General features: G+C 60.3%; 3 protein-coding genes across 16 annotated transcripts; 2 read left to right on the top strand and 1 right to left on the bottom strand.

Moving 5' to 3' along the window:
• The first annotated feature begins 121 nt into the window (after positions 1 to 121).
• On the top strand, positions 122 to 7017 carry LOC100443853 (thymidine phosphorylase). 11 transcript variants are annotated; one of them, XM_054543909.2, is made up of 9 exons: positions 122 to 923; positions 1081 to 1283; positions 1963 to 2061; positions 2869 to 2998; positions 3301 to 3419; positions 3835 to 3997; positions 4098 to 4328; positions 4433 to 4573; positions 4656 to 4822. In XM_054543909.2, the coding sequence occupies exons 1-9, from the start codon at positions 710 to 712 to the stop codon at positions 4802 to 4804; spliced, it is 1449 nt and encodes a 482-aa protein (XP_054399884.1). In that variant the 5' UTR covers positions 122 to 709; the 3' UTR covers positions 4805 to 4822. The 11 variants fall into 11 exon arrangements, with proteins under 11 accessions (XP_054399884.1, XP_063579264.1, XP_063579261.1 ...); XM_063723194.1 differs by lacking the exons at positions 4433 to 4573; positions 4656 to 4822 and adding an exon at positions 6162 to 7017; XM_063723191.1 differs by lacking the exon at positions 3301 to 3419 and having other exon boundaries at positions 4656 to 4953.
• Positions 7018 to 7115: 98 nt separating this feature from the next.
• Positions 7116 to 21574, bottom strand: NCAPH2 (non-SMC condensin II complex subunit H2). 4 transcript variants are annotated; one of them, XM_002831305.5, is made up of 20 exons: positions 21094 to 21574; positions 14135 to 14236; positions 13203 to 13258; positions 13024 to 13108; positions 12876 to 12944; positions 12633 to 12712; positions 12407 to 12552; positions 11951 to 12034; positions 11356 to 11486; positions 9645 to 9716; positions 8979 to 9045; positions 8740 to 8847; positions 8549 to 8602; positions 8337 to 8407; positions 8173 to 8245; positions 8019 to 8090; positions 7868 to 7917; positions 7666 to 7767; positions 7422 to 7571; positions 7116 to 7353 (listed from the first exon to the last, which is right to left on the bottom strand). In XM_002831305.5, exons 1-20 carry the CDS (start codon positions 21199 to 21201, stop codon positions 7213 to 7215), a joined length of 1821 nt encoding a protein of 606 aa, XP_002831351.2. In that variant the 5' UTR covers positions 21202 to 21574; the 3' UTR covers positions 7116 to 7212. The 4 variants fall into 4 exon arrangements, with proteins under 4 accessions (XP_002831351.2, XP_009232806.2, XP_009232807.2 ...); XM_009234531.3 differs by having other exon boundaries at positions 8019 to 8087; XM_009234532.3 differs by having other exon boundaries at positions 14135 to 14205; positions 21094 to 21213.
• Positions 21575 to 21765: 191 nt separating this feature from the next.
• Positions 21766 to 26426, top strand: LMF2 (lipase maturation factor 2). Its single transcript, XM_024240108.3, has 14 exons — positions 21766 to 21929; positions 22469 to 22722; positions 22853 to 22881; positions 23017 to 23234; positions 23306 to 23484; positions 23704 to 23845; positions 23998 to 24132; positions 24201 to 24306; positions 24382 to 24478; positions 24551 to 24733; positions 24805 to 24973; positions 25082 to 25193; positions 25511 to 25607; positions 25704 to 26426. The coding sequence occupies exons 1-14, from the start codon at positions 21836 to 21838 to the stop codon at positions 26010 to 26012; spliced, it is 2124 nt and encodes a 707-aa protein (XP_024095876.2). The 5' UTR covers positions 21766 to 21835; the 3' UTR covers positions 26013 to 26426.

The raw sequence follows: 26426 nt of genomic DNA, 5'->3' as shown, positions 1-26426 counted from the left end.
TCTCTCTCTCTCTCTCTCTCTCTCTCTCTGCGCGTCCTGGCGCGAGGCCAGGGGTGGAGCCAGGGCTGGGGCCGTGTCCCAACTCCGAACCCAGCGGGCGGGGCCCGAGCGTCGGGCGAGGCCGGGACCCCAGGGCTGCGCCGCGTCCGAACATCTAGACCCCACCGAGGGCGGGAGGGGGACTCTCGGGAGCCACAGACGCCCGAGACTCACGGCGGGCGGGACCGGCCAGTGACCACCCCCGCCGACGGCCCCGGGCCCCGACGGCCCGGAAGTCCCGCGTGTCCGGGGCACCGGGGGATGGGCCAGGGCGCGGCGTGCAAGGCTTCCCGGGGGCGGCGACTGCCGAGCCCCGCCCTCCAGGCGGCCCCACCCGCCTGCTGTCCTGGGGCGCCGCCGCCCCGCCGCCCGCAGTGGACCGCTGTGCGCGAACCCCACGGTCCCGACCCGCGGGCGAGGCCGGGTACCTGGGCTGGGATCCGGAGCAGGCGGGCGAGGGCAGCCGCCCAGAGCAGGTACGGGCGGGGCTGAAGTCGCGAGGCGGGGAAGCGGGAGCCAGACACGGACAAGGGCGACACAGACACGGGACCGAGGGGCGGACACCGGAGAAACACGGGAAAGGGGTCGGGACAGGAGCACGTGGCTCAGACACCGACGCCGGGAGGCCGCAGACCCCGGACGTGTCAGGCATCCCCGCAGGCCCGGAGCGATGGCGGCCTCGATGACTCCGGGAACCGGGGCCCCACCCGCGCCAGGTGACTTCTCTGGGGAGGGGAGCCAGGGACTTCCCGACCCTTCGCCCGAGCCCAAGCAGCTCCCGGAGCTGATCCGCATGAAGCGAGACGGAGGCCGCCTGAGCGAAGCGGACATCAGAGGCTTCGTGGCCGCTGTGGTGAACGGGAGCGCGCAGGGCGCACAGATCGGTGCGTAGGGAGGTTTGGGCGTTCCTGACCCCGACTGGGAGGTCAGCCCGAGAGACTTTGGGTCCCTGGGGGTGCGACGGTGCCCCACTACCAGCACCGGCCCCAGGGTGCCCCACCGCTGTAGGCTGCCACCCTCACGTGTACCCTCACATACCAGGGGCCATGCTGATGGCCATCCGACTTCGGGGCATGGATCTGGAGGAGACCTCGGTGCTGACCCAGGCCCTGGCCCAGTCGGGGCAGCAGCTGGAGTGGCCAGAGGCCTGGCGCCAACAGCTTGTGGACAAGCACTCCACAGGCGGTGTGGGTGACAAGGTCAGCCTGGTCCTCGCACCTGCCCTGGCGGCATGTGGCTGCAAGGTTAGAGACCACCTCCTTTCCAGACGGGAGCCTATGACCGCACATGCAGCAACCAGTCCATCCACAGGCAGCTCCCAACCTCCAGCCTGGCCCAGTGCCTCCAAGACTGTACCCAGGCTTCTCCCCACCCTGCTCCCCAGCACAGTTCTCCCCATCCCACTCCCCAGCACAGAGCTTGGGGCCCTCCGGCTCCAGACCAGGCCCCTTGGAGCAGGAAAAAGAGCCACTGATGGAATTCAGACCCCTTTCCCCTTGGGTCCCCCCGGCTCCAGACCAGGCCCCTTGGAGCAGGAAAAAGAGCCACTGATGGAATTCAGACCCCTTTCCCCTTGGGTCCCCCCGGCTCCAGACCAGGCCCCTTGGAGCAGGAAAAAGAGCCACTGATGGAATTCAGACCCCTTTCCCCTTGGGTCCCCAGACAGCTCCCCCAAGGGAGGAGATGACAACTTCTCTCCCTCTGCCCCAAGCCTTGTTTCCCCAGGGACGGGTACCAACCTCCTCCCCTACTGACACTTCTCAAACAAGAAAACTTCCTTTCCATTCCCTCACCAGCTGGGCGCCCCTACAGCTGCTTAAATACTTTCTAAATACAGCTGCACTCCTAGCCAGGGAAGGTGAAGGGATGCATGGAGGTGAGGGAGGGGTACTGTGCAGGGTACTCAGCATCCCTGACCACCAGGTGCCAATGATCAGCGGACGTGGTCTGGGGCACACAGGAGGCACCTTGGATAAGCTGGAGTCTATTCCTGGATTCAATGTCATCCAGAGCCCAGAGCAGGTACGGGGGAGCCACGGATCAGTCATTGATCCAGGTTGATCATGGAGACCCTGGCCAGAATCACTAAAGGATCACTGGTGGATCATTAGGGTCACTAATGAGGATACTGGTCAAGGTTACTCATGAGTCACTGGACCTGGGCCGAAATCATCAGTGGAACTTTGATCAGGATCATAAAAAGGGAAGTTGGTCAAAATCATAGATGGCTGGCGGGGCACGGTGGCTCACACCTGTAGTCCTAGCACTTGGGGAGGCCGAGGAGGGCAGATCCCTTGAACCCAGGAGTTCAAAACCAGCCTGGATAACATGGCAAAACCCCGTCTCTACAAAATAATTAGCTGCGTGTGGTGGTGCACGCATGTGGTTCCAGCTACTCAGGAGGCTGAGGTAGGAGGATCACTTGAGGCTGGGAGGTCTAGGCTGCAGTGAGCTGTGACGATGCCACTGCACTCCAGCCTGGGGAACAGAGTGAGACCCTGTCCCAGCACTCTGGGAGGCAGAGGAGGGAGGATCGCTTGAGCCCAGTTGGAGATCAGCCTGAGTAATATAGTGAAACTTGATCTCTACAAAAAAAAAAAAAGAAGAAAAAAAAAAGCCACGTGTGGTGGTGCGCACCTGTAGTCCCAGCTACTGGGAAGCTGAGGTGGGAGGATCACTTAAGCCCAGCAGGCAGAGGTCGCAATGAGCCGAAATTGTGCCAACTGCACTCCAGCCTGGGCAACAGAGCAAGACTCTTCTCAGAAAAAAAAAAAAAAGGCTGCTAAGTCATTTACCAGAAGTCACTGAGGATAGGGGATGTCTGACCAGATGCAAGTGCTGCTGGAGCAGGCGGGTTGCTGTATCGTGGGTCAGAGTGAGCAGCTGGTCCCTGCAGACGGAATCCTATATGCAGCCAGAGATGTGACAGCCACCGTGGACAGCCTGCCACTCATCACAGGTGACCTGACTCCATGGCCTGCTTCTGCATGTTACAGACCCCTGACCTCCAAACTCAGTCAGGGGCTTCTCGTTAGGAGTTACCTGTCACCTGACCGTGTGCCCCGCTACCCCCATCACAAGATGTCTGACCACCACCATGTGGGGTGGCCTGATACTCAACCCACCAGGTGCTGCCACCCCCATAATAAGGGACTTGACCCTCAATGCTCAGGGCCCCTGACCCCAAAGTCGGCATCCCCGAACTCTCTCAGGAAGCTCCAGGTTCTCCATTGTCTCCAACCTCCTCTGCCTCCCCCAAAGCCTCCATCCTCAGTAAGAAGCTCGTGGAGGGACTGTCCGCTCTGGTGGTGGACGTTAAGTTCGGAGGGGCCGCCGTCTTCCCCAACCAGGAGCAGGCCCGGGAGCTGGCAAAGACGCTGGTGAGCGGTGTGGCCTCTCCCTGGGCAAGCGTCTTGATGCGGGCCCAGCCTACCCTTCACCCCTCCCGTCCCCACTGCCTCCCTGCACTCAGCAGTCCTGCCTAAGCCCACTCCCACCCTCTCCTGCTCGAAGTCGCTCCCTCCTTCACGGCTCCCCAACCTGCTGTGACTTTAGAGGTCCAGGCTGGCCCGGCCTGGGCCTGGGGAAGCCCTCTGTGGCGTCCCTCACCCAGACCAAGTACAAGTTCCTCCTGGCCCCATGGCGAGGTGTCGCACTTCACTGTTCTCTGTTCCCCACCCCAACCCTTCCCTGACTTCATCCTGGGCGGCTGGCAACCAGGGTCTGGAGCTCGACAAAGAACCGGCTGCAGGAGGCCCCGCCATGGGGGGTCCACGCTGAGCCTCCTCTCCGCAGGTTGGTGTGGGAGCCAGCCTAGGGCTTCGGGTCGCGGCAGCGCTGACCGCCATGGACAAGCCCCTGGGCCGCTGCGTGGGCCACGCCCTGGAGGTGGAGGAGGCGCTGCTCTGCATGGACGGCGCAGGCCCGCCAGACTTAAGGGACCTGGTCACCACGCTCGGTGAGGGGGACGGGGTGCAGGGGAGCGGAGGCGGGGGGGGGGGACTTCCCGCTAGGGCCGCCCCGACCCGGCCGCGCCTAAGCCCCGTTCCCGCCCGCAGGGGGCGCCCTGCTCTGGCTCAGCGGACACGCGGGGACTCAGGCCCAGGGCGCTGCCCGGGTGGCCGCGGCGCTGGACGACGGCTCGGCCCTTGGCCGCTTCGAACGGATGCTGGCGGCGCAGGGCGTGGATCCCGGTCTGGCCCGAGCCCTGTGCTCCGGAAGCCCCGCAGAGCGCCGGCAGCTGCTGCCTCGCGCCCGGGAGCAGGAGGAGCTGCTGGCGCCCGCAGATGGTGAGCGTCGGGGGAGTCCCCGTCATTCCGCCTCCGCCATCCCCTTCCCTTCCTGAGCCCCCGCCCCTTCCCGAGCCCGCGCCTCTTAGCCTCTCTCCCCGCAGGCACCGTGGAGCTGGTCCGGGCGCTGCCGCTGGCGCTGGTGCTGCACGAGCTCGGGGCCGGGCGCAGCCGCGCTGGGGAGCCGCTCCGCCTGGGGGTCGGCGCCGAGCTGCTGGTCGACGTGGGTCAGAGGCTGCGCCGTGGTGAGCGCCGCCCCCGCCCTGCTGGCCCCGCACCCCCGCCCAGCTCCGGCCGCGCGGCCTCTGACCGCCCCTCGCTCTGCAGGGACGCCCTGGCTCCGCGTGCACCGGGACGGCCCCGCGCTCAGCGGCCCGCAGCGCCGCGCCTTGCAGAAGGCGCTCATACTCTCCGACCGCGCGCCATTCGCCGCCCCCTCGCCCTTCGCAGAGCTCGTTCTGCCGCCGCAGCAATAAAGCTCCTTTGCCGCGAAACCTTGTCAGTGCCTGGCGCGCCGGGGCGGGAAGGGAGGGATAGAGAGCCGCGGAGGCGAGGCCGTCTCGGCGAACACGTGATCTCCGGCGGGCTCCGCCTTCCGCGCACGCGCTGAAAGCCTGTCAGGGGCTGCGCCCGTCTGCGCATGCGCAGCTTCGGGGACGCCTGCGCCCTGGCTGCGAGCGTGTGGCGTCCACTTTCCCTGAGCCGGCGGGGCGGAGCGCAGGGAGCTGGAGGTCGGCGCTTCCTTTCGGGCCTGGTGCACTGACGCGCGGCCCCGCCGCGAGGTGCGGACGCCGGGGCCGGGAGGGGAGGAGGTAGCCCTGGGGACTCGCTGGACTCCGGGGTAGTTTCCCAGCTCCGGCTACTGCGCGGGGCTGGCGGGGCACACCCCAGGGCGCGCTGGAGGCCGGAGCGAGGCTGGGGCGCCCGGGGGAGGCTCCCAGCAGGCACCGGTGTTCTCGCGGCCAAGCACAGTTATAACGCTCTCGCGCGGCGCTTCGGGTGGTCCTGGGACCTTTCTGGCCACGAGGGCGCTCGCCTTGGTGGGGAGGGCACAAACCCAGAACCGTCCGGGCGGAGGGTGCAGTGAGCCCTCGGGAGGGTGCCCTCAGCAGGAGGGGGGCAGTGACGGGGAGTCCTGAGACCTCCACCTAGCAAACTTTCTGGGGGGGCCCGTGGGAAAGGCGCAAAGGTCACCAACGCAAAGGCAGGGCGTCAGCTGTGAGCCCGGAGGAGCTGCTGGGAAGCCTGAATGTGAGGAGGGTGGGGTTTTGTGGCCGGTAGAAGTGTCGTGCGTTTCTGCCAGGAGAGGTTAAATACAACCGGCGGGCAGAGTCCGAGATCCGGCGGTAGGTCGTGCAGGTTTTCTGCTGGGAGTGTGGAGGAAGGCCACGGTCGGTTGAAGTGGTTCGAGGTAACAGAAAAGTGTTGGAGGAATCGGTTGCTCTCGGGGATTGCTAGCCAGAGAGTTACCCACCTCCTTTTAAGAAATGGGTTTATTGCAAATAGATAACGTGGTTAGGAGTCCAGGCAAGGCATGCACTTGGAATGCTTTCAGTCAGCAAGAGGTTCACCTTGCTGAGATGCAGGTGCAGGGCAGGGTGTGGTGACAAGCTGGTGATCCCAGGTAGAGAACAGGAGTGACAGGTGTGGTTGCCCAGGTGTGGATGTTTGGTGGAGGTGGAGTTCTGAGCTCAGGTGAGCAGCCGCAAACACCTGTTAAGCCTGAATGTGGGCTGGGTCCTTCGAATGGGTGGCTGGTCTCCAGTCGCAGGGCAGCCCAGGCACTGTCCTGGGCCTTCCCTTCTGGCTCCTGACGCCTGTGCTTGTTTCCAGGAGCATCAGATCCATGCTGCTGCTGACTCGGAGCCCCACGGCTTGGCACAGGCTCTCTCAGCTCAAGCCCCCAGTCCTCCCTGGGACGCTGGGAGGCCAGGCCCTGCATCTGAGGTCCTGGCTTTTGTCAAGGAAGGGCCCTGCAGAGACAGGTGGGCAGGGCCAGCCCCAGGGCCCTGGGCTTCGAACCCGGCTGCTGATCACAGCCCTGTTCGGGGCTGGACTCAGTGGGGCCTGGCTGGCCCTGAGGGCTGAGAAGGAGAGGCTGCAGCAGCAAAAGCGAACAGAAGCCCTGCGCCAGGCAGCTGTAGGCCAGGGCGACTTCCACCTGCTGGATCACAGAGGCCAGGCTCGCTGCAAGGCTGACTTCCGGGGCCAGTGGGTACTGATGTACTTTGGCTTCACTCACTGCCCTGACATCTGCCCAGACGAGCTGGAGAAGCTGGTGCAGGTGGTGCGGCAGCTAGAAGCAGAGCCTGGTTTGCCGCCAGTGCAGCCCGTCTTTGTCACTGTGGACCCCGAGCGGGACGACGTTGAAGCCATGGCCCGCTATGTCCAGGACTTCCACCCAAGACTGTTGGGTCTGACCGGCTCCACCGAACAGGTTGCCCAGGCTAGTCACAGCTACCGCGTGTACTACAGTGCCGGCCCCAAGGATGAGGACCAGGACTACATCGTGGACCACTCCATTGCCATCTACCTGCTCAACCCTGACGGCCTCTTCACGGATTACTACGGCCGGAGCAGGTCGGCTGAGCAGATCTCAGACAGTGTGCGGCGGCACATGGCGGCTTTCCGCAGTGTCCTGTCTTGAGCCGCTGCAGCCTGGGCCCCATCATTAAATGGGTGCGTTTAATCTGTGCGTGTGTGATCTGTACCAACAGCCCAGGGAGGCCAGGTAGCCTTCTTCTCTGCGCAGAACAGGTGTACATAGAAGGGTTTTTAGGGGGAAGATGAGATGGCAACACTGCTTTATTAGGCCGGGCCAGCCAGGAACAGACGCACGGCTCCTCAGTACACATTCCCCCACCCCTGCCTTGGTGCTCCCCACTCAGGGCTGCGCCATGGAGGGGGCCGCGTAGGTCTGGAAGCGCTTGTGGGCTCGCTGGTGCGTGAGCAGTCTCAGGGACATGGTGTCCACAGCTGTCTCCAGCCCGGGCTGCTGGGTAATCTCCACCGTGTAGTCATTGGCCTGCAGGGGGGGCGCATCAGCAGGGTCTGGGGACCGTCTCCCCCTCCCACGTATCCCAGGCTACTCACCAGCTGCAGGGAGGCCAGCATGGAACGGCACACCTCGAAGGCCGGCTGCCCAGCCACCAGCTCCGCAAAGGGACACCACTCATTGAGCTGGGGGAACCGTGAGACCAACTGGTCCCCATAGGTGTGGATGTCAAAGGGCACATGCTGCTCCTGCACAGGGGAGGGGCAAGTTGGCTGCGGAGACAGGCAAGGCCCTGGACAGACCTGCGGCACACAGCTCTGGTTCTCAGCGGCCCCGCCTCACCTGCTCCTGGAGCAGAGGCTGCACTGTGTCCTCCCAGTCCTTGATGCGCTGGCTCAGCTCTGTCTCCTGGACAAACTTCTGAGAGGTGGCGATGAAGAGCTCCTAGGGGAGGATCAGCAGGAGCTACTGCCTCCCAAGCAGGGGCCTGGGCGCCTCTCACCTATCCCCCTCCCCTCCCCGTACCCCTCTAATCCAGGCCTACCACATTCCTTCGAACCAGCTCCTCGTAGCTCAGGGACATCGGCACTGCGTCTGGGAAGGGGTAGCTGTGAGCTGGGCTGCTGAGGGGCCACACACTCCCCTGTCCCCAGCTCCAGTGGCCCCTCAGCACTCCTAGCCCGCTGCCCACCTACCAAGGCCAGCAGCTTCCCTGGGGTCTACTCCCTCGGGTTCCACATACTCCTCAGGCTCTAGAAAGTCATCTGCTGGGAGGTGGGAGAGTGAACAGCACACAGGCAGCTAGTCAGCAGGTGCCGAGCCCCATCCCACCCCCTGGCAGGCACCCACCTGCTGCCCCCAGGTCTTCCAGGGAATCCTCCAGGTGGTCCTCCTCTGTAGGCCGCAGCCACTGCTCAGCCACCTGTCCAGAGAAAGCATCTGTGAGGGGCACTGTCACCTCCCATCAGGGCTGCCACAGAGTCCTAGATCACAGTTGACCAGCTAGGACTTGCCTCCCTCCTCTGCAGCTTCCGGAGAGTTTCCAACTGCTCCTTCACGTGTGTCCAGTACAGGACCTCCATGTCTGCAGACAAAGGCCTGGTGAGGGCTCCCTCGTCCTTCCCAGGCCCCGTGCCAGTCCACCCAAGGCTTTGGGTGACACCAGGTGGGGGTAGAGGTAGGGGAAGGAGAGTAAAACTGTCTTCCCTGAGGACTTCAGCCTCACCTGCAAAGGACGGACCCTTTCGCCGAAGCCTCCTGCTGTCAGCATGGTCAGCATCTGTGAAAGAACGTGCTCAGCACCAGCCAGGCCAAGAGCTGCCCACAGCATTGGGAAAAGGGCACTGATCCTCCTCCACTTGCCCTGGCCCAGCCCCCAGCTCCCAGGGGTCCGGAGTGCACACCACACCCACTCACAGGCAGCCAGGTACCACTGGTGGAAGTCCTGCAACTTGGCAGCGCCCTTCCTCTTGCGCTTCTGTCCCAGAGCCTCCTCCACACAGGGGGGCACAGAGTAAGGCCTACCTGGGGGCAAACAGGGACTGTCTTAGAGCCGCTGGGGGATCAGGGTGCAAAGCCCACACCCACCACCCTACCTCATGCCCTGGGAAACCCAGCCAGGGGTACCTGAGTGAAGGTACCTTCCGCCCAATTACCTTTCTTGAAGGGCTTAGACTCCAGGGAGTCAAAGGGGTCCAGGCTCTGCCAGGGGTCTGGAGTCTCCTGGGCACAGAGCACAAGACGACGCTGGAGAAGTAGGGGGTGCACAGCCGCCCTCCCAAAGGAGGAGTAGGGGGTACACAGCCGCCCTCCCAAAGGAGGGATGGGGTACACAGCCGCCCTCCCAAAGGAGGGATAGGGGGTACACAGCCGCCCTCCCAAAGGAGTAGGGGGTACACAGCCGCCCTCCCAAAGGAGTAGGGGGTGCACAGCCGCCCTCCCAAAGGAGTAGAGGGTACACAGCCACCCTCCCAGAGAAGAAGAGGGTACACAGCCACCCTCCCAGAGGAGTAAGGGGTACACAGCCGCCCTCCCAGAGGAAGAGTAGAGGGTGCACAGCCACCTTCCCAAAGCCCAGGCAACAAGTGCAGTGACAGCCTGGGGCAGAGGCGACCACACTCAAATCCTGGATCACAGAGGGGAACACTCAAGGGAGGGTGGGAGACCAGAGTCACATGAGGGGGTCTTTAAGAGAGCAAGTGCAAAGGGCCACAGGCTGGGAACACCACAGGCCAGCAGGAGCAAGAGCATGATGGGCAGGCAGCCAGTCCTCGAATCTGCCCATCCCTCCCTGCTGGGGGTCAGGGGCCCAACACTCCTACCTTCACGCAGGATGCAGGCTCTGGGGCCCCCTCTCGCTCCCGCAGCATGTACCTCCTGGGCAGGCCAGCACTCTGCAAAGACAGTCACAGGGTCCTCACTTCTCCCCTTTCTCCACTCAAGGCTCTGGGTACCCCAGGAACTCCACCTTGGGTCAACATCAAGAACCCTACAAGGGCCGGGCATGGTGGCTCACGCCTGTAATCCCAGCGCTTTGGGAGGCCAAGGCGGGCAGATCACCTGAGGTCAAGAGTTTTAGACCAGCCTGGCCAACACGGTGAAACCCTGCCTCTACTAAAAATACAAAAAAAATTAGCCGGGTGTGGTGGCACACACCTGTAATCCCACCTACTCGGGAGGTTGAGGCAGGAGAATCGCTGAGGCAGAGGTTGCAGTGAGCCGAGATCACACCACTGCACTCCAGCCTGGGCAAAAGAACAAGACTCCGTCCAAAAAAAACAAAAACAAAAACCTACAGGGGCCGGACACAGTGGCTCACGCCTATAATCCCAGTGCTTTGGGAGGCCAAGGCGGGCGGATCACTTGAGCCCAGGAGTTCAAGACCAGCCTGGGCAATGCAGTGAGACCCTGTCTCCACAAAAAATACAAAAATTAGCCGGGCGTGGTGGTACACACCTATAGTCCCAGCTACTCGGGAGGCTGAGGTGGAAGGATCACCTGAGCCTAGAGAGAGTCAAGGCTGCAGTGAGCCAAGATCAGGCCACTGCACTCTAGCCTGGGCAACAGAGCAAGACCCTGTCTCAAAAAAAAAAAAAATAAGATAAGGTAAAAATAAACCCTGCTAGTACTCTCTGTGGGCATTAAAACAAAAACCCTAACAAAAACTTTAAAACACGAACAGTGGGCTGGGCGTGGTGGCTCACACCTGTAATCCCAGCGCTTTGGGAGGCCGAGACGGGCAGATCACGAGGTCAGGAGATCAAGACCATCCTGGCCAACACGGTGAAACCCCGTCTCTACTAAAAATACAAAAAATTAGCCAGGCATGGTGGCGGGCACCTGTAGTCCCAGCTACTCGGGAGGCTGCAGCAGGAGAATGGCGTGAACCCGGGAGGCGGAGCTTGCAGTGAGCCAAGATCGCGCCACTCACTCCAGCCTGGGCAACAGAGCGAGACTCTATCTCAAAAAACAAACAAAAAAAACACAAACAGTGGTCACGGGGTACTCTTCCTCAAAACTAGTAAAAATGAATAGAATATGACAAATATCCACGTCATCTACCAACTAGAGTGAAGAAACGTTAACATTTCCTCTGTATGCATCAGGTTGATTTTGTTTTAATGAATATAAAGGAAGGATTTCTTGGCTCTAGGCTGGGTACAGTTGACCCTGGGGCTGAGGGAGGCAGCAATGGCCTCCAGACACCCCCTCCTACCAGCCCGACTGCAGAGAGGCGCCTTGGCGACCAGCGGCCATCCCAGGTCGCTGTGAGCTCGACAGGGCTCAAACCCTTGGACGCCAGCTCACTACTCTGAGGAGCATCAGTTCTGCTCAGAGAGGGGAGGAACACAGAAGCTGCTGTTCAAAAGGGCTGGTTGCAGGACGGGCTGCAAGACAGGTGGGCTTCTGCCCCAGACCAATGGCCTGGGGCCAAGGCCATAGCACTGTCCTCCTTGTGCAAGGCGACTGGGCCCCAGAGCCAGGGTTGCCCGTTCACAGCTCAGGCTCTGCAGGCCTCCATGTGGGTCCCACCTGCTGCGGGCTCCTGGGCTCCTCGGGTTCCAGAGCGGCCTTGGGGGCCGAGGCCTCAGGAAGCTCTACTGCCTCCTCTGCATCCTCGTCTTCACCCCCGCCCAGGGGCATCGGGCCTTCTGGAGAGGGGCCTGGGCAGGGAGCAAGAGAGTGATCAGCTCCAAGGAGTGTCGAGACCAGACGGCACCAAAGGGACCCTGATGGCCACTTCCTCCCTCAGCTTTAGTCATGGAGCCCAGAGGATTCGGCAGGTGCCTCGCGCCGTCCTCATCGTGCTCCCGTGCTCTGTGCTCTGCTTGGTTCATTTTATTTCTTAGCAAATGTTCCTCTTTAAATGCAGCCATCCACATCTGCCCAGAGAGGAGACCCAGGAGGGCGGTCAGAGGGCAGTCAGTGAACCAAGACGGGCTGAGGCTCAGGTAAGGCCGGGGACTGTGGCTGCTTCCCCGGGGCGAGGCCTTATTCCCATGGGCCACAGAAGGGGCATGAGGCTGGCAGCTGAGAGCAGCCCCTTGGAGCCGTGTCCACTGGGTGCTGCCTCCCTGGTCCCCTCTTTGACTGCCCTGCCAGTCCCACCGGGGAGCTCTCTTCTCACCTGGCTCCTGGGAGAAGCCGAGTGCTGGGACAGGGCTCCTGCACACGGAAACTTCCATTGGCTGCTCCTCAGTCCTCCCGGCGTCTGGGAGAGACAGGGATTGGACAAGGTCAGCCCAGCCCCTCTCCAAGGTGGTCCCTGCCCGGTGTTCAACAAGCCTCTCCAAGGGGCCAGCAGAAGGGCAGAGCCCAGCAGACTCCAGGCCTTGGGCTGGGGGAAGACAGCAGGGCCCTGAGCCAGGCACCAGGTCTCTGGCACTGAGACCATGTTAACTTGGAATCAAGGCACAGCAGACGGGTGGGATGAGCACCAGCCAACCTGTCTAGACTAGAGCGGGCACCCAGAGACAGGGAGCTCCCAAGACCAGAGGTGGCAAGCACAGGGCACCCCACGAGTCCAACCAGAAGACCCTCCCTTCCTTCCTTCCCACCAAGCCCCCCGCATCCAAGCCCTCACCCTTCTGGGTCCCTGGCATGGGGGAAATGCCCGCTGGCTCCATGGGGGACATGCCCTCTGGCTCCAACATGAAGGCCCCTCTGGGGTGGGGAACGCACGTGTTCATCCTGAAATCCTTCCGGCTGGCCAGGACCTCACCCTGACGGCTGTGCTGGCGAAAACACGCCTGCTGTAGAAACCCTTCCCAGGCAGGCCTCCCTCCCTGTCGCTGGGCTCAGATCCCTACCTGTACAGGGGATTGTTGTTCTTCTCCATTTCATCAGGGGCTACCAGGGCCATGGGCAGCAGGGGGATGAGGAGGACCTCCTGCATGGAGGCCGAGGGTGGGTGAGCCAGGCACCCTTCCACTCCAGCGGAGAACAGAACCCACATGGGGCAATGACACCTTCCCACACCCCATCAGCTCAACACAGCCCCAGGGAAAGTGCTGACCTCACCCCAACCTAAGAGGGGCCAGGCCAGGACTCACACTGGGCGCCTGATCATTCTTGAGATCCACATTAGTCCGGGAGTCAGGGAAGTCATCCAGCGACAGGAACTGGAGGGAGACAGAGCTCGTGGGGGCGGAGCCCAGGCAAACACACAGTGGGCGGGGGCCACATGCCCAAGAAACTCACCTCATTCTCTGCCTCCTGGGGGACCCCAGAGCTGGCAACCCCATTGGCCCTGTCCTCCTGCACCGATGAGAGCTGCTTGGCCCGCCTGAGAGAGAGGCACATCCCATGGGCATTCCAGGAGCTGCAGGGGCCTCCCTGGCCACACACAGGGCAGCACAGTGAGTGGCTGCACAACTCACCTCTTTCCAGAGATGAAATCAAGGGCCTGGTAGACAAGTGAGTAGAGGTATTCCACCTGGTGACCAGATGCAGGCAGTGAGGACCCAGAAAGGAGGGGCCCACCCCCAAGGCCTTCCCAGCTATCCATCGGTGCCCTCCACGAGGCCTGGCCACCACCACCAAACCTCCAGTACAAGAAACCACCAATTTTGGTTCCAAAAATAATTCTCAAATCAAACCAGGAATCTCATGAGAATTACTTTACCAGCTGAGGCCACCCACATCTCTCCTCTGCCCGCTATGGTCCACGCAGCCGCGAGCGTGGCCTTCTCAACGTGTGACCTTGACGGTACTGTGGTACCCACAAGTGTGCCTCACACGGCCCTTGGTGGCGAGGCCGCTCGTGCTTGGCACCCACTCTGCTGATGGCCTGCACCCTGCTGCTCCTCCGCCCATGTGCTCCCGCCAGCATCACCTCAGCCCCTGCTCCTGTCCTGGCCCCACCCTGTCCCAGCTCCTGCCGCCACGGGGCCTGCAGGACAGAGCCCTTCACTCACTTCCTGTCCTTCTCCTCCACAGAACAGAGGCCCCACCATGAGGGTGGTGGTTGTGGATTTTCTAGGTGCTGACAATGAAGTACCCACAAGTAGGGGACGGGGAAGTGGAAGGTGGGTGCATTTGGCACCCTGGGCTGTGCCCAAGTGCACACAGCAGGTATCATTCCCCCGAGACAACAGAGCCCAACAGCACACAAGACCCTCCCTGCCTGGCTGTGTGATTTTCAATTAAAAATCGTTCTTGGTGTTGGAAGGTGCTGAGGAATTGGCTGAGACCTGAGGAGAGAGGGAGGTAGGTCACAGACGGGACGACCACTGCGCTTGCCCCAGAAGGAGAGCTGACTACAGTCCCACTGGCCACCAAAATGCCAAAACCAGCGTCAAGCAGGGCCTACCTTCTTACTGTAGACACAAGCAGAGCCCTGGATCAACAACGCTGCCTCAATGAAGTTCATTGTGGTCTTGCCTTCGTCAAAAGAAATACAGATCTGATCCAGCTGCAAGAAACAACACAAGGGCAGGGGGAATCCAAGGCCCAGTCTGCACTCGCTTCCTCCAGGGCAGCCCCACCCATCTTTGGTCTCTGCCCAGCACCTCCCGAGACGGGCAGCTCTAGCTCTGCTGTGGGCTCACCGGTTGTCCCTGGTATTTCGGGGGAGAGACAGGTCTCTGTGTTTCCCCCTACTTCCTATAACAAAAACCTGTTTTGGAAGTGGAAGGTCCCCAGGGCACACTGTCTACAAACAACCAGGGCAGCACAGCGGCTCCCTCCACAAGGCGCCGGAGGCTGACAGACTCCAGCAGGAAGACCCCTGACGCAGAGAAGAACAGGGAACCTCAGGGAAAGGAAAAGCAGAGACAAAATGCTGAGGTCTCCATCCTCTGAGCAGAGAACTCAGGAAACAGTTACAGGTGAGTCGTCATCCTTCCTCTGCCCCCCTCAGCCTCCCAGAGCCCCAGCTCCTCTGTCACCCCTTAAACGTCAGTGTGCCAGGCACTCCAACCTCAGCCTCTCTTCTTCCCACACACCCCCCGCCATACACATTCCTTCATCCCATGCCCAAGCTGCCAATCATGAGCCAATGAGCCCCAAACCCATCCCGACCAGCTCTCTCCTTAGCTCTGGGGCTGCATTCATAACTGTCTGCAGAGTACGTTCAAATGTCCCCAAACACTTTACTTCCATACTTAACCCAAGATCTTCCCCAACGCTGGCTCATCTCCTGTATTCCTTCTCAGCAAATGACACTTTAAAAAAAAAAAAAAAAAACAAGGCCGGGTACGGTGGCTCACACCTGTAATCCCAGCACTTTGGGAGGCCAAGGCGGGTGGATCACGAGGTCAGGAGATTGAGACCATCCTGGCTAACATGGTGAAACCCCGTCTCTACTAAAAATACAAAAAATTAGCCGAGCGTGGTGGCGGACACCTGTAGTCCCAGCTACTCGGGAGGCTGAGGCAGGAGAATGGCGTGAACCCGGGAGGCGGAGCTTGCAGTGAGCCAAGATGGCGCCACTGCACTCCAGCCTGAGTGACAGAGCCAGACTCCACCTCAAAAAAAAAAATGTTTTTGTAGAGACAGGGCTTCTCTATGTTGCCCAGGTTGGTCTCAAACTCCAGCGATCCTCCTGCCTCAGCCTCCCAAAGCACTGGGATCACAGGCATGCACCACCGTGCCCAGCCACAGACGACACTTTGAAGCCCCTAGGTGTCTTTTCAGCTCTTCAATTTTGCATTTCCATCTGCCTGGAACACAGACCCCCAGCTGTCCCCATGCAAACCCTTTTTCAGAGCCCCTCCATTCCTGGGGCCTCCGTGCCGCTCCATGAGTGTGATCGTGTCCCTTAGTGAACTGTGTGAGCAGCATTAGTGTAATTCCAGCCTTCTGTTCAGTGCCTGACACTGGTGTCCAGTAAATATTTGATGAACACATGCGTAGATAATGTCAAAGCTAAGCCTGAAAAACGCAGAGGCTCACCAGACAGATGGAGGGAACGTGTAGGCAGCTAGCAGAGACTGGACACATCTCTTCAGGAAAATGAGCATGATCTAAACATGGCCAAAGCACGGCACGTGCTGGGGAGAGGCAAGATTTCGGGCACCATGGTAGCATGAAGGAGGGGGAGAGGCTGGGAGGCCATCCCCAAGGGGAGTCACTTCCATTAGCTCTTGAAGGATAAAAGGTGTTTGTCAGATCTGGGAGAAAGGGAGAGGAAACAGCAGCATGGCCGTCTACAGAGTGTGAGGACCCCGGGGGTGTTCAGGACCTGAAGAGCTGGGCCAGAAAGAAGGGAACGTGGAGGAGATGGCAGCCCGGAAGCCGAGCTGCAGAGGTGGCCCTTCTCTCCAGTGACCCTCAGCCTGGCAGGCTTGCCCGCTCCCAAGACACCACCGGGCTTCACTTGTCTTCTCACCTCCCCAGGTTGGACCTGCCATCTGAGCCCAAACCCACATGTTCAGCTGCCTTCTTCTAACATCGCTTGGATGTCTTCACCAAGATTCATACTGAATGCATCCACACTGAACTCCAGATACCCCCCAACCCACCTGCCCAGAAACCCAGGGGTTCCTCTCCACAGTCACCCCCATTCTGGCCCCACCACCTCCCCTTTCGCCTCTGCACTGACACGGCTCCTCCTGCCCTTTGCTCCCCTCCTGTCCACTCTCCACACCCTGCTCAGTGCCTCTGTTTAGGATTTTGGGTTTTTCCTAAGAGTGGCAGGAGAAACCTAAAATCCTAAACGGAGCCAGAGGGAGGCCTCCAATGCTGGCCAGCCTCCCTCTCCAGCCGCCTGCCCTCCTCTGCTCTGTGCTCCCAATTCGGAACCTTCCGTTTTGTTTTGTTTTGTTTGAGACGGAGTCTCACTCTGTCGCCCAAGCTGGAATGCAGGGGTGCAATCTCAGCTCACTGCAACCTCTGCCTCCTGGGTTCAAGTAATTCTCCCTGCCTAAGCTTCCTCAGTAGCTGAGATTATAGGCGGCCGGCTAATTTTTGTAAAAACTTCAATCCTTCCAACACCAGGTTTCCTCCACCTGGAGCTAAACATTCTTTAGCTCACCAAAATTAAGTAACTGCTTTCATCCCAAACAAAGTCCCCCAAACTCTCCAAAGGACCATACATTTTCTTTCAAATCCCTCGTAAGTTTCTGGTGTTTTTTTTTGGTTGGTTAGTTGGTCGGTTTTTGTTTTTGTTTTTGAGACAGAGTCTCGCTCTGTCGTCCAGGCTGGAGTGCAGTGGCACAATCTTGGCTCACTGCAACCCCTGCCTCCCAGGTTCAAGTGATTTTCCTGCCTCAGCCTCCCAAGTAACTGGGACTACAGGCGTGCACCACCATACCCGGCTAATTTTTTTTGTACTTTTAGTAGAGACAGGTTTTCACCATGTTGGTCAGGCTCATCTCGAACTCCTGACCTCAAATGATCCGTCTGCCTCGGCCTCCCAAAGTGCTAGGATTACAGGCGTGAGCCACCACGCCTGGCCATCAGTTTGTGACTACACAAAGTCACGTGCAGCGGTGGAGGGTAGATTCTGATCTGCCACTAACCACTATCATTCAGGGTGCATCTCTAATGCCTCTACTAACAGGGTTTTTGTGAGGACTCTGCATTTATATGTGTAAAGCACATAAAACAGGTGCTTAACACAAGTAAACACCAAATGCATATTTATTACACCTCCATGTTGTTACTCTCTTGGACCTGTCTTCCCATGACAGTGGAAGTCCTACCATAGTGGGGATTATCATTTGCTTTGCTTGGCACTATTTTTTCAAAGTTTAACATGGTTCTTGGCACACAATTCACAACTAACAACAATGAATAAATAAATGGATAGAAGAGGGTAGGATCCTGACAGTATTAGAAGAACATTCTGGCCAGTGCAATGGCTCACACCTATAATCCCAGCACTCTGGGAGGCCAAGGCAGGTGGATCGCTTGAGCTTGGGAGTTTGAGAACAGCCTGGGCAACACAGTGACACCCCATCTCTACCAAAAACACAAAAAATTAGCCAGGTGCGGTGGCACGTGCCTGCAGTCCCAGCTACTTGGGAGATGGGAGGATGACTTGAGCCTGGGAGGTCGAGGCTGCAGTAAGCCATGATTGCACCACTGCACTCTAGCCTGGGCAACAGGGCAAGAACCTATCTTAAAAAAAAAAAAAAGACAAAAAAAAGAAAAAGAACATCATGGTAGTATGTGGAAAATGAAAGAAGGAAAAAGATAATACTAGAAACCAGGAAATCAGGACTTCAAGCAGCAGAGGTTTGGAAGAGCAGACATAAGAAAGCAGGAAGGGAGCTGACCAAGCCAGGAAGGAGATTTACGAAGTGAACAGGTGTCCCCACGGACCCTGCTTGATGTGAAAACCTGAATTCACAGGAGCTCTGCCCAGCACAGTTCCCTGTATTTTCTCAGCCAACTATGCATGAGAGCCGAGAAGTTTGGTCATCAGATCACATGTGCATTTAACAAACACTTTAACGTCCACACCTATGTGCCAGGCACTCTACTAAGCAGACAAAAGAGGGCATAAGCATGGTCCCTGCCCTGGCAGAACTCACATTCTAGGGTGGAGACAGGCCACAAACAGGTAAATGAGTTGAAGAATGGCTTGTGGCCAGGCACAGTGGCTCACACCTGCAATCCCAGCACTTTGGAAGGATGAGGTGGGCGGATCACGAGGTCAAGAGTTCAAGACCAGCCTGGCCAACATGGTGAAACCCCATCGCTACTAAAAATACAAAAATTAGCTGGGGCCAGGCACGGTGGCTGACGCCTGTAATCCCAGCACTTTGGGAGGCCGAGGTGGGCGGATCACAATGTCAGGAGATCGAGACTATCCTGGCTAACGCAGTGACACCCTGTCTCTACTAAAAAATACAAAAAAATTAGCCGGGCGTGGTGGTGGGCGCCTGTAAACCCAACTACTGAGGAGGCTGAAGCAGGAGAATGGCGTGAACCCAGGAGACAGAGCTTGCAGTGAGCCGAGATCGCGCCACTGCACTCACAACTTGGGCCACAGAGCAAGACCCTGTCTCAAAAAAAAAAAAAAAAAAAATTAGCCGGGCGTGGTGGCGGGCGCCTGTAATCCCAGCACTTTGGAAAGAGGCAGAGCTGGGTGGATCACCTAAGGTCAGGAGTTTGAGACCAGCCTGGCCAATGTGGCGAAACCCATCTCTACTAAAAATACAAAAATTAGCTGGACGTGGTGGGGCATGCCTGTAATCCCAGCTACTTGGGAGGCTGAGGCAGGAGAATTGCTTGAACCTGTGAAGCGGAGGTTGCAGTAAGCCAAGATTCTGCCACTGTACTCCAGCCTGGGCAACAGAGCAAGACTCCATCTCAAAAAAAGAAAAGAAAAGAAAAGAAAACAGACTCAGTCATTAAAAGAATATTCCCAGCCAGGCGTGGTGGTGCACAGCTATAGTCCCAGCTACCTGAGAAGCTGAGGCAGGAGGACTGCTTGAGCTCAGCAGTTTGAGATCAGCCTGGGCAACATAGTAAGATCTTCCTCTCTGATTTTTTTTCTCCTTTTCCTTACCATATGAAGTCCCTCTTTATTTAAAAACAAAAAAGAGGCCGGGCGCGGTGGCTCACGCCTGTAATCCCAGCACTTTGGGAGGCCGAGCCAGGTGGATCACGAGGTCAGGAGATAGAGACCATCCTGGCTAACACGGTGAAACCCTGTCTCTACTAAAAATATAAAAAAATAAGCTGGGCGTGGAGTCAGGTGCCTGTAGTCCCAGCTACTCCAGAGGCTGAGGCAGAATGGCGTGAACCCTGGAGGCGGAGCTTGCAGTGAGCTGAGATCGCGCCACTGCACTTCCGTCTCAGAGCGAGACTCCGTCTCAAAATAAATAAATAAATAAATAAAAACAAAAAAGAACATTCCCGAGTGGGGGCAGAAAGCATGAAGACCTTCCACCAAGAAAAAGCATGGAGGGCCATAGGTTGACTGGTTCAAAAGAACAAGATACAAAACAGCCCAAAATAAGGCTAAAATGGGGAGCAGAGCCAGGTTCAGAGGAGGAAATTTGGGTTTTATTCTGAGCATAATGGAAAGTCACTGAGGGGTTTTAGGCAGAAAACAGTGCTGTGGCCGGATTTTAATTTTTAAGGGTCACACTTGCTGCTGGTTGGAGCACGAATTGGACGGGACAAAAACAGGGATAAGGGAACCCAAATAGGAAGGTTTTACACAAATCCAGGCCAGAGACAATGGAGGCCTAGACCAAATAAAATGGAGAACAGATGAATTCAAGTGATATTCTGGTGGTATAACTGATGGAATTCATGGGTGAACTGGATGTTAAGCGTGGAGCTTCACTATAGCCACATTTAGCTTTTACCTTTGGTTGAACAGTGGTGTCATTTTCCAAGATGGGAAAGGCTGGGGTTTAAGCAGAAAAATGAAGAGTTCCACTTTAAATATGTTAAATGAGATGTTTACGTGACACTCAGTAGATGCCAAGAAAGCAGCTGGATATGTAAAGTAGATTTGGAGAAAAGATCTGGGATGGAGCTGCAGATCTGGTAGTTGTCCTAATACGGGCAATATTTAAAATCATAGAAATAAATGACACTTCAGAGGAAATGCATCAGAAGATGACCCAGGCCCTGTCCTGAGGAACTCAACACTTACAGACTGGATAGAAGAGAAAAAGCAGGCAATGAAATAGGCAAAAAAAATCCTACCACCATGTTTCAAAAAGGAAGGAGTGGCCAGTCCAACAAATGCTGATTTGAGCATGTCCCTTGGATTTGGTAGGATGGAGATCACTGCTGATCAAGACAAGAAACATTTAAGTGTCGTGGACGCCAGACTGAGCTGGGCTGAGGAGTAAAAATGAAGCGCAGATATGGAGCAGACAGCTTAACAGAGATCTAGACAGGGCTGTGAAACATGGAAGAAACACTAATTGCTAACAGGATGCAGCATGGCAATAGCTTGATAATTGGTTTGAAAATCCAAGATAAAAAATCCCTCTGACATCGTGATCCAGACCTCTCAAACACACAAGCATGCTCGCAATAACTGCAACAAAAGCAACAATGCTTTCTAGTCTATTCCACTACGTTAGAGAAACGGCTGGTCACCACCCACTCAATCATTCACGGCTCGCTGACGGGTAGAGACCTGCAATGACAGGTCCACGCTAATCCAACAAGGGATGATTTGGGGAGGCAGAGATGGAGTTTGAAAAGAAGCAGGGAGCCCGAGGACCAGCGCGGCCAGAGCGCCAGATGGCCATAGGCGTGGTGGCGGTGGGGCGCCCACAGCCCCGGGCCGGAGCCCCCGCCCCGCAGCCCCACCCGCCGGCCCACCCCGCGTCACTCCCCCGCTGCCCTCACCTCCTCCAGATACTCGCCCAGCTGGGCCGCCACGTCCACCTCCCAGTTCTTGGTGAGGTCGCGGATGGGCTGCAAAAGGTGGGCGAAGCGCGCCTCCACGTCCTCCATGTCCGGGAGGGAACGGGCGGCAAAGGGACCGCAGGGCTGCCTTGCGAGGGGTACGGCGTCCTCAGCCCGCCACTAGTTCTGGCGCCATTTTGCTGTTCCCGCCCAGGAAAATGCGTAGGCGCGGCGTCGCGCGCATGTCTATGACGTAACGTGGGCCAAAGCCGGAGAGGCGAACCCCCGTGCCGCGCGGCGGGAGCGCACCGGTAGAGTCGCGGGGCGGGGTCGAAGCCTGCGGGCGATGGGCGGAGCTTTGGGCTGCCACCAGTTTGGACGGGAGGGCTTTTGGGGCCGCCGTGGGTCGGGCGGGGCGGGGCGGGACGGGGCCTGGGGCTGCAGCGGGTCGGGCGGGCGGGGCGGTGAGGAGGCGGGATCTGGGGCTGCCGCCGGCGGGGCGGGGTGGGGCGGGGCCTGCAGGTGCCGCGGGCGGGCGGAGGAGGCGGGGCTTGGGGCTGCCGCGGGCTGGGCGGGCGGGGCCGTGAGGAGGCGGGGCTTGGGGCTGCCGCGGGCTGGGCGGGCGGGGCCGTGAGGAGGCGGGGCCTGGGGCTGCCGCGGGCGAGGCGGGGCGGGGCCTGGGGCTGCCGCGGGCGGGCGGACGCGGAGGGCGGGCCCTGCTCTAGCGGGCCGCGTAGCGGACATGGCGGGCTCCCGGCTCCCGCGGCAGCTCTTCCTCCAGGGCGTGGCGGTCGTCTTCATGTTTGCCTTCGCTTCCCTCTACACGCAGATCCCAGGTGAAGGCACCCAGGGTGGGACACCCCCAGCCTCGGCGCGGGACCTTATGTCCTCTTTTCTGTGTCCGGCACTCACGCAGTCTGGGGTTGGGAGTGAGGGCCAGGCCTTGGCGTGGGGTAGGGGGCGGCGGTTCGTGTCCTGCATGCCGCTGTGGGGGTGGGAAGATGTGCGGTGATCCATTTCCCGTAAGGCTCTGGACTCTGACCTGGGGTAGGAGACAGAACTCTGAGGTGGGAGGGAGGCTTCCTCCCAGACCTGGTGGGGCAGGTAGGAGATCGGGCTGAGACCTAGAAGAGGGCAAGTGGGCTCTGCTGGGTGGGAGGCCCTGACTCAGCTAGTTGAGCAGGTCTCTAGCCCTGGGACGGGGTTTTGACAGGTCCTGACCTGGGGGACGGGCTCTGGAGGGACTGCGGCCTCTGACCTAGGGATGGAGGTATCCGCATGCTCTGGCCTAGGCTGGGGGGTCTGCAGGCCCTGACTCAGGTAGTCTAGTCTGCAAGGGCTGTCCAAGGTCTGGCCATGACGTGCCCTCCCACAGGCCTGTATGGCCCCGAGGGCATCCTACCTGCAAGGAGGACGCTGCGGCCTCAGGGCAAGGGGCGCTGGCAGCAGCTGTGGGAGACCCCGACGCTGCTGTGGGAAGCGCCGAGACTGGGGCTGGACACGGCCCAGGGCCTGGAGCTGCTGAGCCTGCTGGGCGCACTACTGGCCCTGGGGGCCCTGCTGCTGAGCCCACTGCGCCACCCCGTCATCTACCTGCTGCTTTGGGCCGCCTACCTGTCGGCCTGCCAGGCAAGTGGGACCTGTGACCAGCTCACTCCATCCCCATCCCCCGCCACCCCCCTCACCCCCCCACCCCACCCCCCCCGCCTTACCTGAGTCCACAGACACACCCGCTCCCTGACAGCCCTTCTCTCTGCAGGTGGGCCAGGTGTTCCTGTATTTCCAGTGGTGAGTGATGGCTGGGCCTGGGGCTGTAGGAGGCTGGGTGGGGGGTGGGGAAGGGCTCTGCCCCTTCTGGGAGGACTCTCCGAGGGAAGCAGCTGTGTGGGGAGGGGCTCTTGGTGCTATTTGCTCTCCCTATAGGGACTCTCTGCTGCTAGAGACTGGCTTCCTGGCCGTGCTGGTGGCCCCGCTGAGGCCAGCCTCCCACCGCAAGGAGGCCCCCCAGGGCAGGCAGGCAGGGGCCCTGCCCCACGAAGACCTCCCCTTCTGGCTGGTGCGCTGGCTGCTGTTCCGCCTCATGTTCGCCTCAGGCGTAGTCAAGCTGACCAGCCGCTGCCCCGCATGGTGGGGGCTCACTGGTGAGGGGCCCGGCCTGGACCTGGGGTAGTCTAGGGGCTCGGCCAGCCCTGACTCCTGCCCTTGCCTGCAGCCCTCACCTACCACTACGAGACCCAGTGCCTGCCCACGCCCGCCGCCTGGTTCGCACACCACTTGCCCGTCTGGCTGCACAAGCTCAGCGTGGTGGCCACCTTCCTGATTGAGATCGCCGTGCCGCCCCTGTTCTTCGCCCCCATTCGACGCCTGCGCTTGGCTGCCTTCTACTCGCAGGTGGGTGAGGGCCGCAGCTGTCAGAGAGAGGCAGACAGGGCTCGGCCTTCAGCGCTGCTCAGCGTGCCCTGTTAGGGACAGGGTGGCTCCCGGGGACAGCTGGCAACCGCTGTTGGGAAGGCCTTGTAGCAGAGGGATGCACCCCGCAGGGTGGAGGTGGGTGCCCGCCATGGGGCCAGGAGTCAGTCTCCGGGAGCACTGAGAGCGGGCCGCCCCCAGGTGCTGCTGCAGGTCTTGATTATCATCACCGGCAACTACAACTTCTTCAACCTGATGACGCTGGTGCTTACCACTGCACTGCTGGACGACCAACACCTGGCTGCTGAGCCTGGCCACGGCAGCCGCAAGAAGACTGCCACCTGTGCGTGTCACTTGTCCTGGGCCCGATGTCCCCAGCCCCCTGCCCTCCAAGGGGTTCTCCCCTCCAAGATCCCCACAGGACTCCCACTCTAGCTGCACCCCAGTCTCCTGGTTGGGGACCCTCTGCTGACCCATGACTGTCCTGCCCCACAGCCTGGCCCAAGGCTCTGCTGGCCACCCTGTCGCTGCTGCTGGAACTAGCCGTCTACGGGCTTCTGGCCTATGGCACTGTGCACTACTTTGGCCTGGAGGTTGACTGGCAGCAGCACACCATCCACTCCAGAACCAGTGAGTGCCGACTTGTGGGGGCCAGAGGGCAGGGGCGGACCAGTCCTCACACCCCCCTCCTCCACCAGCTTTCACCTTCCACCAGTTTTCTCAGTGGCTGAAGACACTGACGCTGCCCACCGTGTGGCTGGGCGTGGCCTCCCTGGTCTGGGAGCTGCTGAGTGCCCTCTGGAGGTACATGGCCCAGGAAGCAGGGAGGGGGCACAGGTGTGCAGGGCCGGCCTGATGACCTTGGGTCCCTGCCCACAGGTGGACCCAGGTGCGGGGCTGGCTACAGAAGCTCAGTGCTGTAGTCCAACTGTCCCTTGTGGGCACTGCGACCGTGGCCTTGTTCCTGATCAGCCTGGTGGGTAGCGCTGCAGGGCTGGGGGACGGGCCGGGGGCAGGGCAGCCCTGAGAACCTCCCACCTGCCTCCAGGTGCCGTACTCCTACGTGGAGCCCGGGACCCACGGGCGCCTCTGGACCGGGGCCCACCGCCTGTTTGGCGCCGTGGAGCACCTGCAGCTGGCCAACTCCTATGGCCTCTTCCGTCGCATGACCGGGCTTGGTGGGCGGCCTGAGGTGGTGCTGGAGGGCAGCTACGACGGCCACCACTGGACGGTGAGCCCTCCCAGGGCGGGCAGGGTGGGGCCCAGGTCAGTGGGCCCAGCTGACCTCGGCCTGCCTGGCAGGAGATCGAGTTTATGTACAAGCCTGGGAACCTGAGCCGGCCGCCCCCGGTTGTGGCGCCCCACCAGCCACGCCTGGACTGGCAGATGTGGTTTGCAGCCCTGGGCCCGCACACGCACAGCCCGTGGTTCACGAGCCTGGTCTTGCGCCTGCTGCAGGGCAAGGAGCCAGGTGCGGAGCAGGCTGGGGAGGGTTGGAGCCCGGGTGGGGAGGGGCAGGGTGAGGAGGGGAGGGGCAGGGAGGGTACTGCGGGGGCTATGCTGACCCCTCTCGCTGCAGTGATCCGCCTCGTCCAGAGCCAAGTGGCCAGGTATCCCTTCCACAAGCAGCCGCCCACCTATGTCCGAGCCCAGCGCTACAAGTACTGGTTCTCCCAGCCTGGGGAGCAGCGGTAAGGCCAGGCACCGGGGCGGGGAGGCGGGGTGTGTGGAGCCTGGGGAGCAGGGGTAAGGCCGGGGCACCGAGGGAGGGGGTGTGGAGCCTGAGGAGCAGGGATAAGGCCGGGCATCAGGTGGGGTGTGGAGCCCAGGGTGCAGGGGTAAGGCCGGGCACCGGCGGGGGGGGGGTGTGGAGCCTGAGGAGCAGGGGGTAAGGCTGGGCACCGGGTAGAGTGTGGAGCCTGAGGATCAGGGGTAAGGCCGGGCACCGGGGGGTGGGGGTGTGGAGCCCGGGGTGCCGCCAGCCTCTGAACATCAGGTCCCGCTCCAGCCAGTGGTGGCGGCGCCAGTGGGTGGAAGAGTTCTTCCCATCCGTGTCCCTGGGGGACCCCACGCTGGAGACGCTGCTCAGGCAGTTTGGGCTACAGGTAAGGGGGTGTCAGCCAGGCTGGGGGAGGTGGCAGGGGTGACCCCAGCCTCCCAGGGCGGACCCAGTAAGCACTTCCCCAACCTCCCTTCCACAGGACAAGAGCCCACCTCGCACCCACAGCACCAACAGCACCCTGGCCCAGGCCCTCCACTGGACTCGCACTCAGCTGTCTCCCCTGGAGGCCCCCACCCTGCTCTGGGGGCTCCTCGTGGCCGTGGGGGCTGTCAGAGTTGTGCAGGCCCTGCTAGCAACCTGTTCTCTCCGGTCCTCCCCCTTGGCACGAGCCAGCGGGGAGAAGCGCAGGCCAGCCCCCCAGAAAGACTCTGGAGCTGCCTCCGAACAGGCCACCCCAGCCCCCAACCCCTGCTCCAGCAGTTTGCGGACCACCCGGCGAAAGAAGTAGCTGTGTTCTCCCAGCTGCACGTCCTGAGAGGGCCAGGTCCCCGGGACTGCTCTGGCCTCCGGCAGGACAGGACCCAGCCTCTGTGCCTTAGCTGACCCTGCAGGGCCAGGCACAGGTTGGGGGGCTGCCCCTGGGGTTTGCAGGGTGCTGCATTGAGGGCTCCAGGCCCCACCCCCACGCCAGCCACGCCCCTCCCCAGGACTCCCACTATTGCCTCTGTGATTGGCCCAGGAGGGAAACACGACCTAGCTCAAGACCCTTCCCCTGCCCTGGGCTGTGGGGGTCTGAGTCTAGAGCCCCCCACCCTAGCCCCCGTGTCAGAGGGGAAGCACCATCATCTTCCACGTCATCTTCACACCATCCCATCCTGCCCTTTAGATCTGGGCACCAATAAAGGCGTCTTTTGTGCTTGGC

This window comes from Pongo abelii, chromosome 23 (assembly GCF_028885655.2).
Source record: "Pongo abelii isolate AG06213 chromosome 23, NHGRI_mPonAbe1-v2.0_pri, whole genome shotgun sequence".
NCBI lineage: Eukaryota > Metazoa > Chordata > Mammalia > Primates > Hominidae > Pongo > Pongo abelii.
This window is presented reverse-complemented; position numbering and strand designations above follow the sequence as displayed.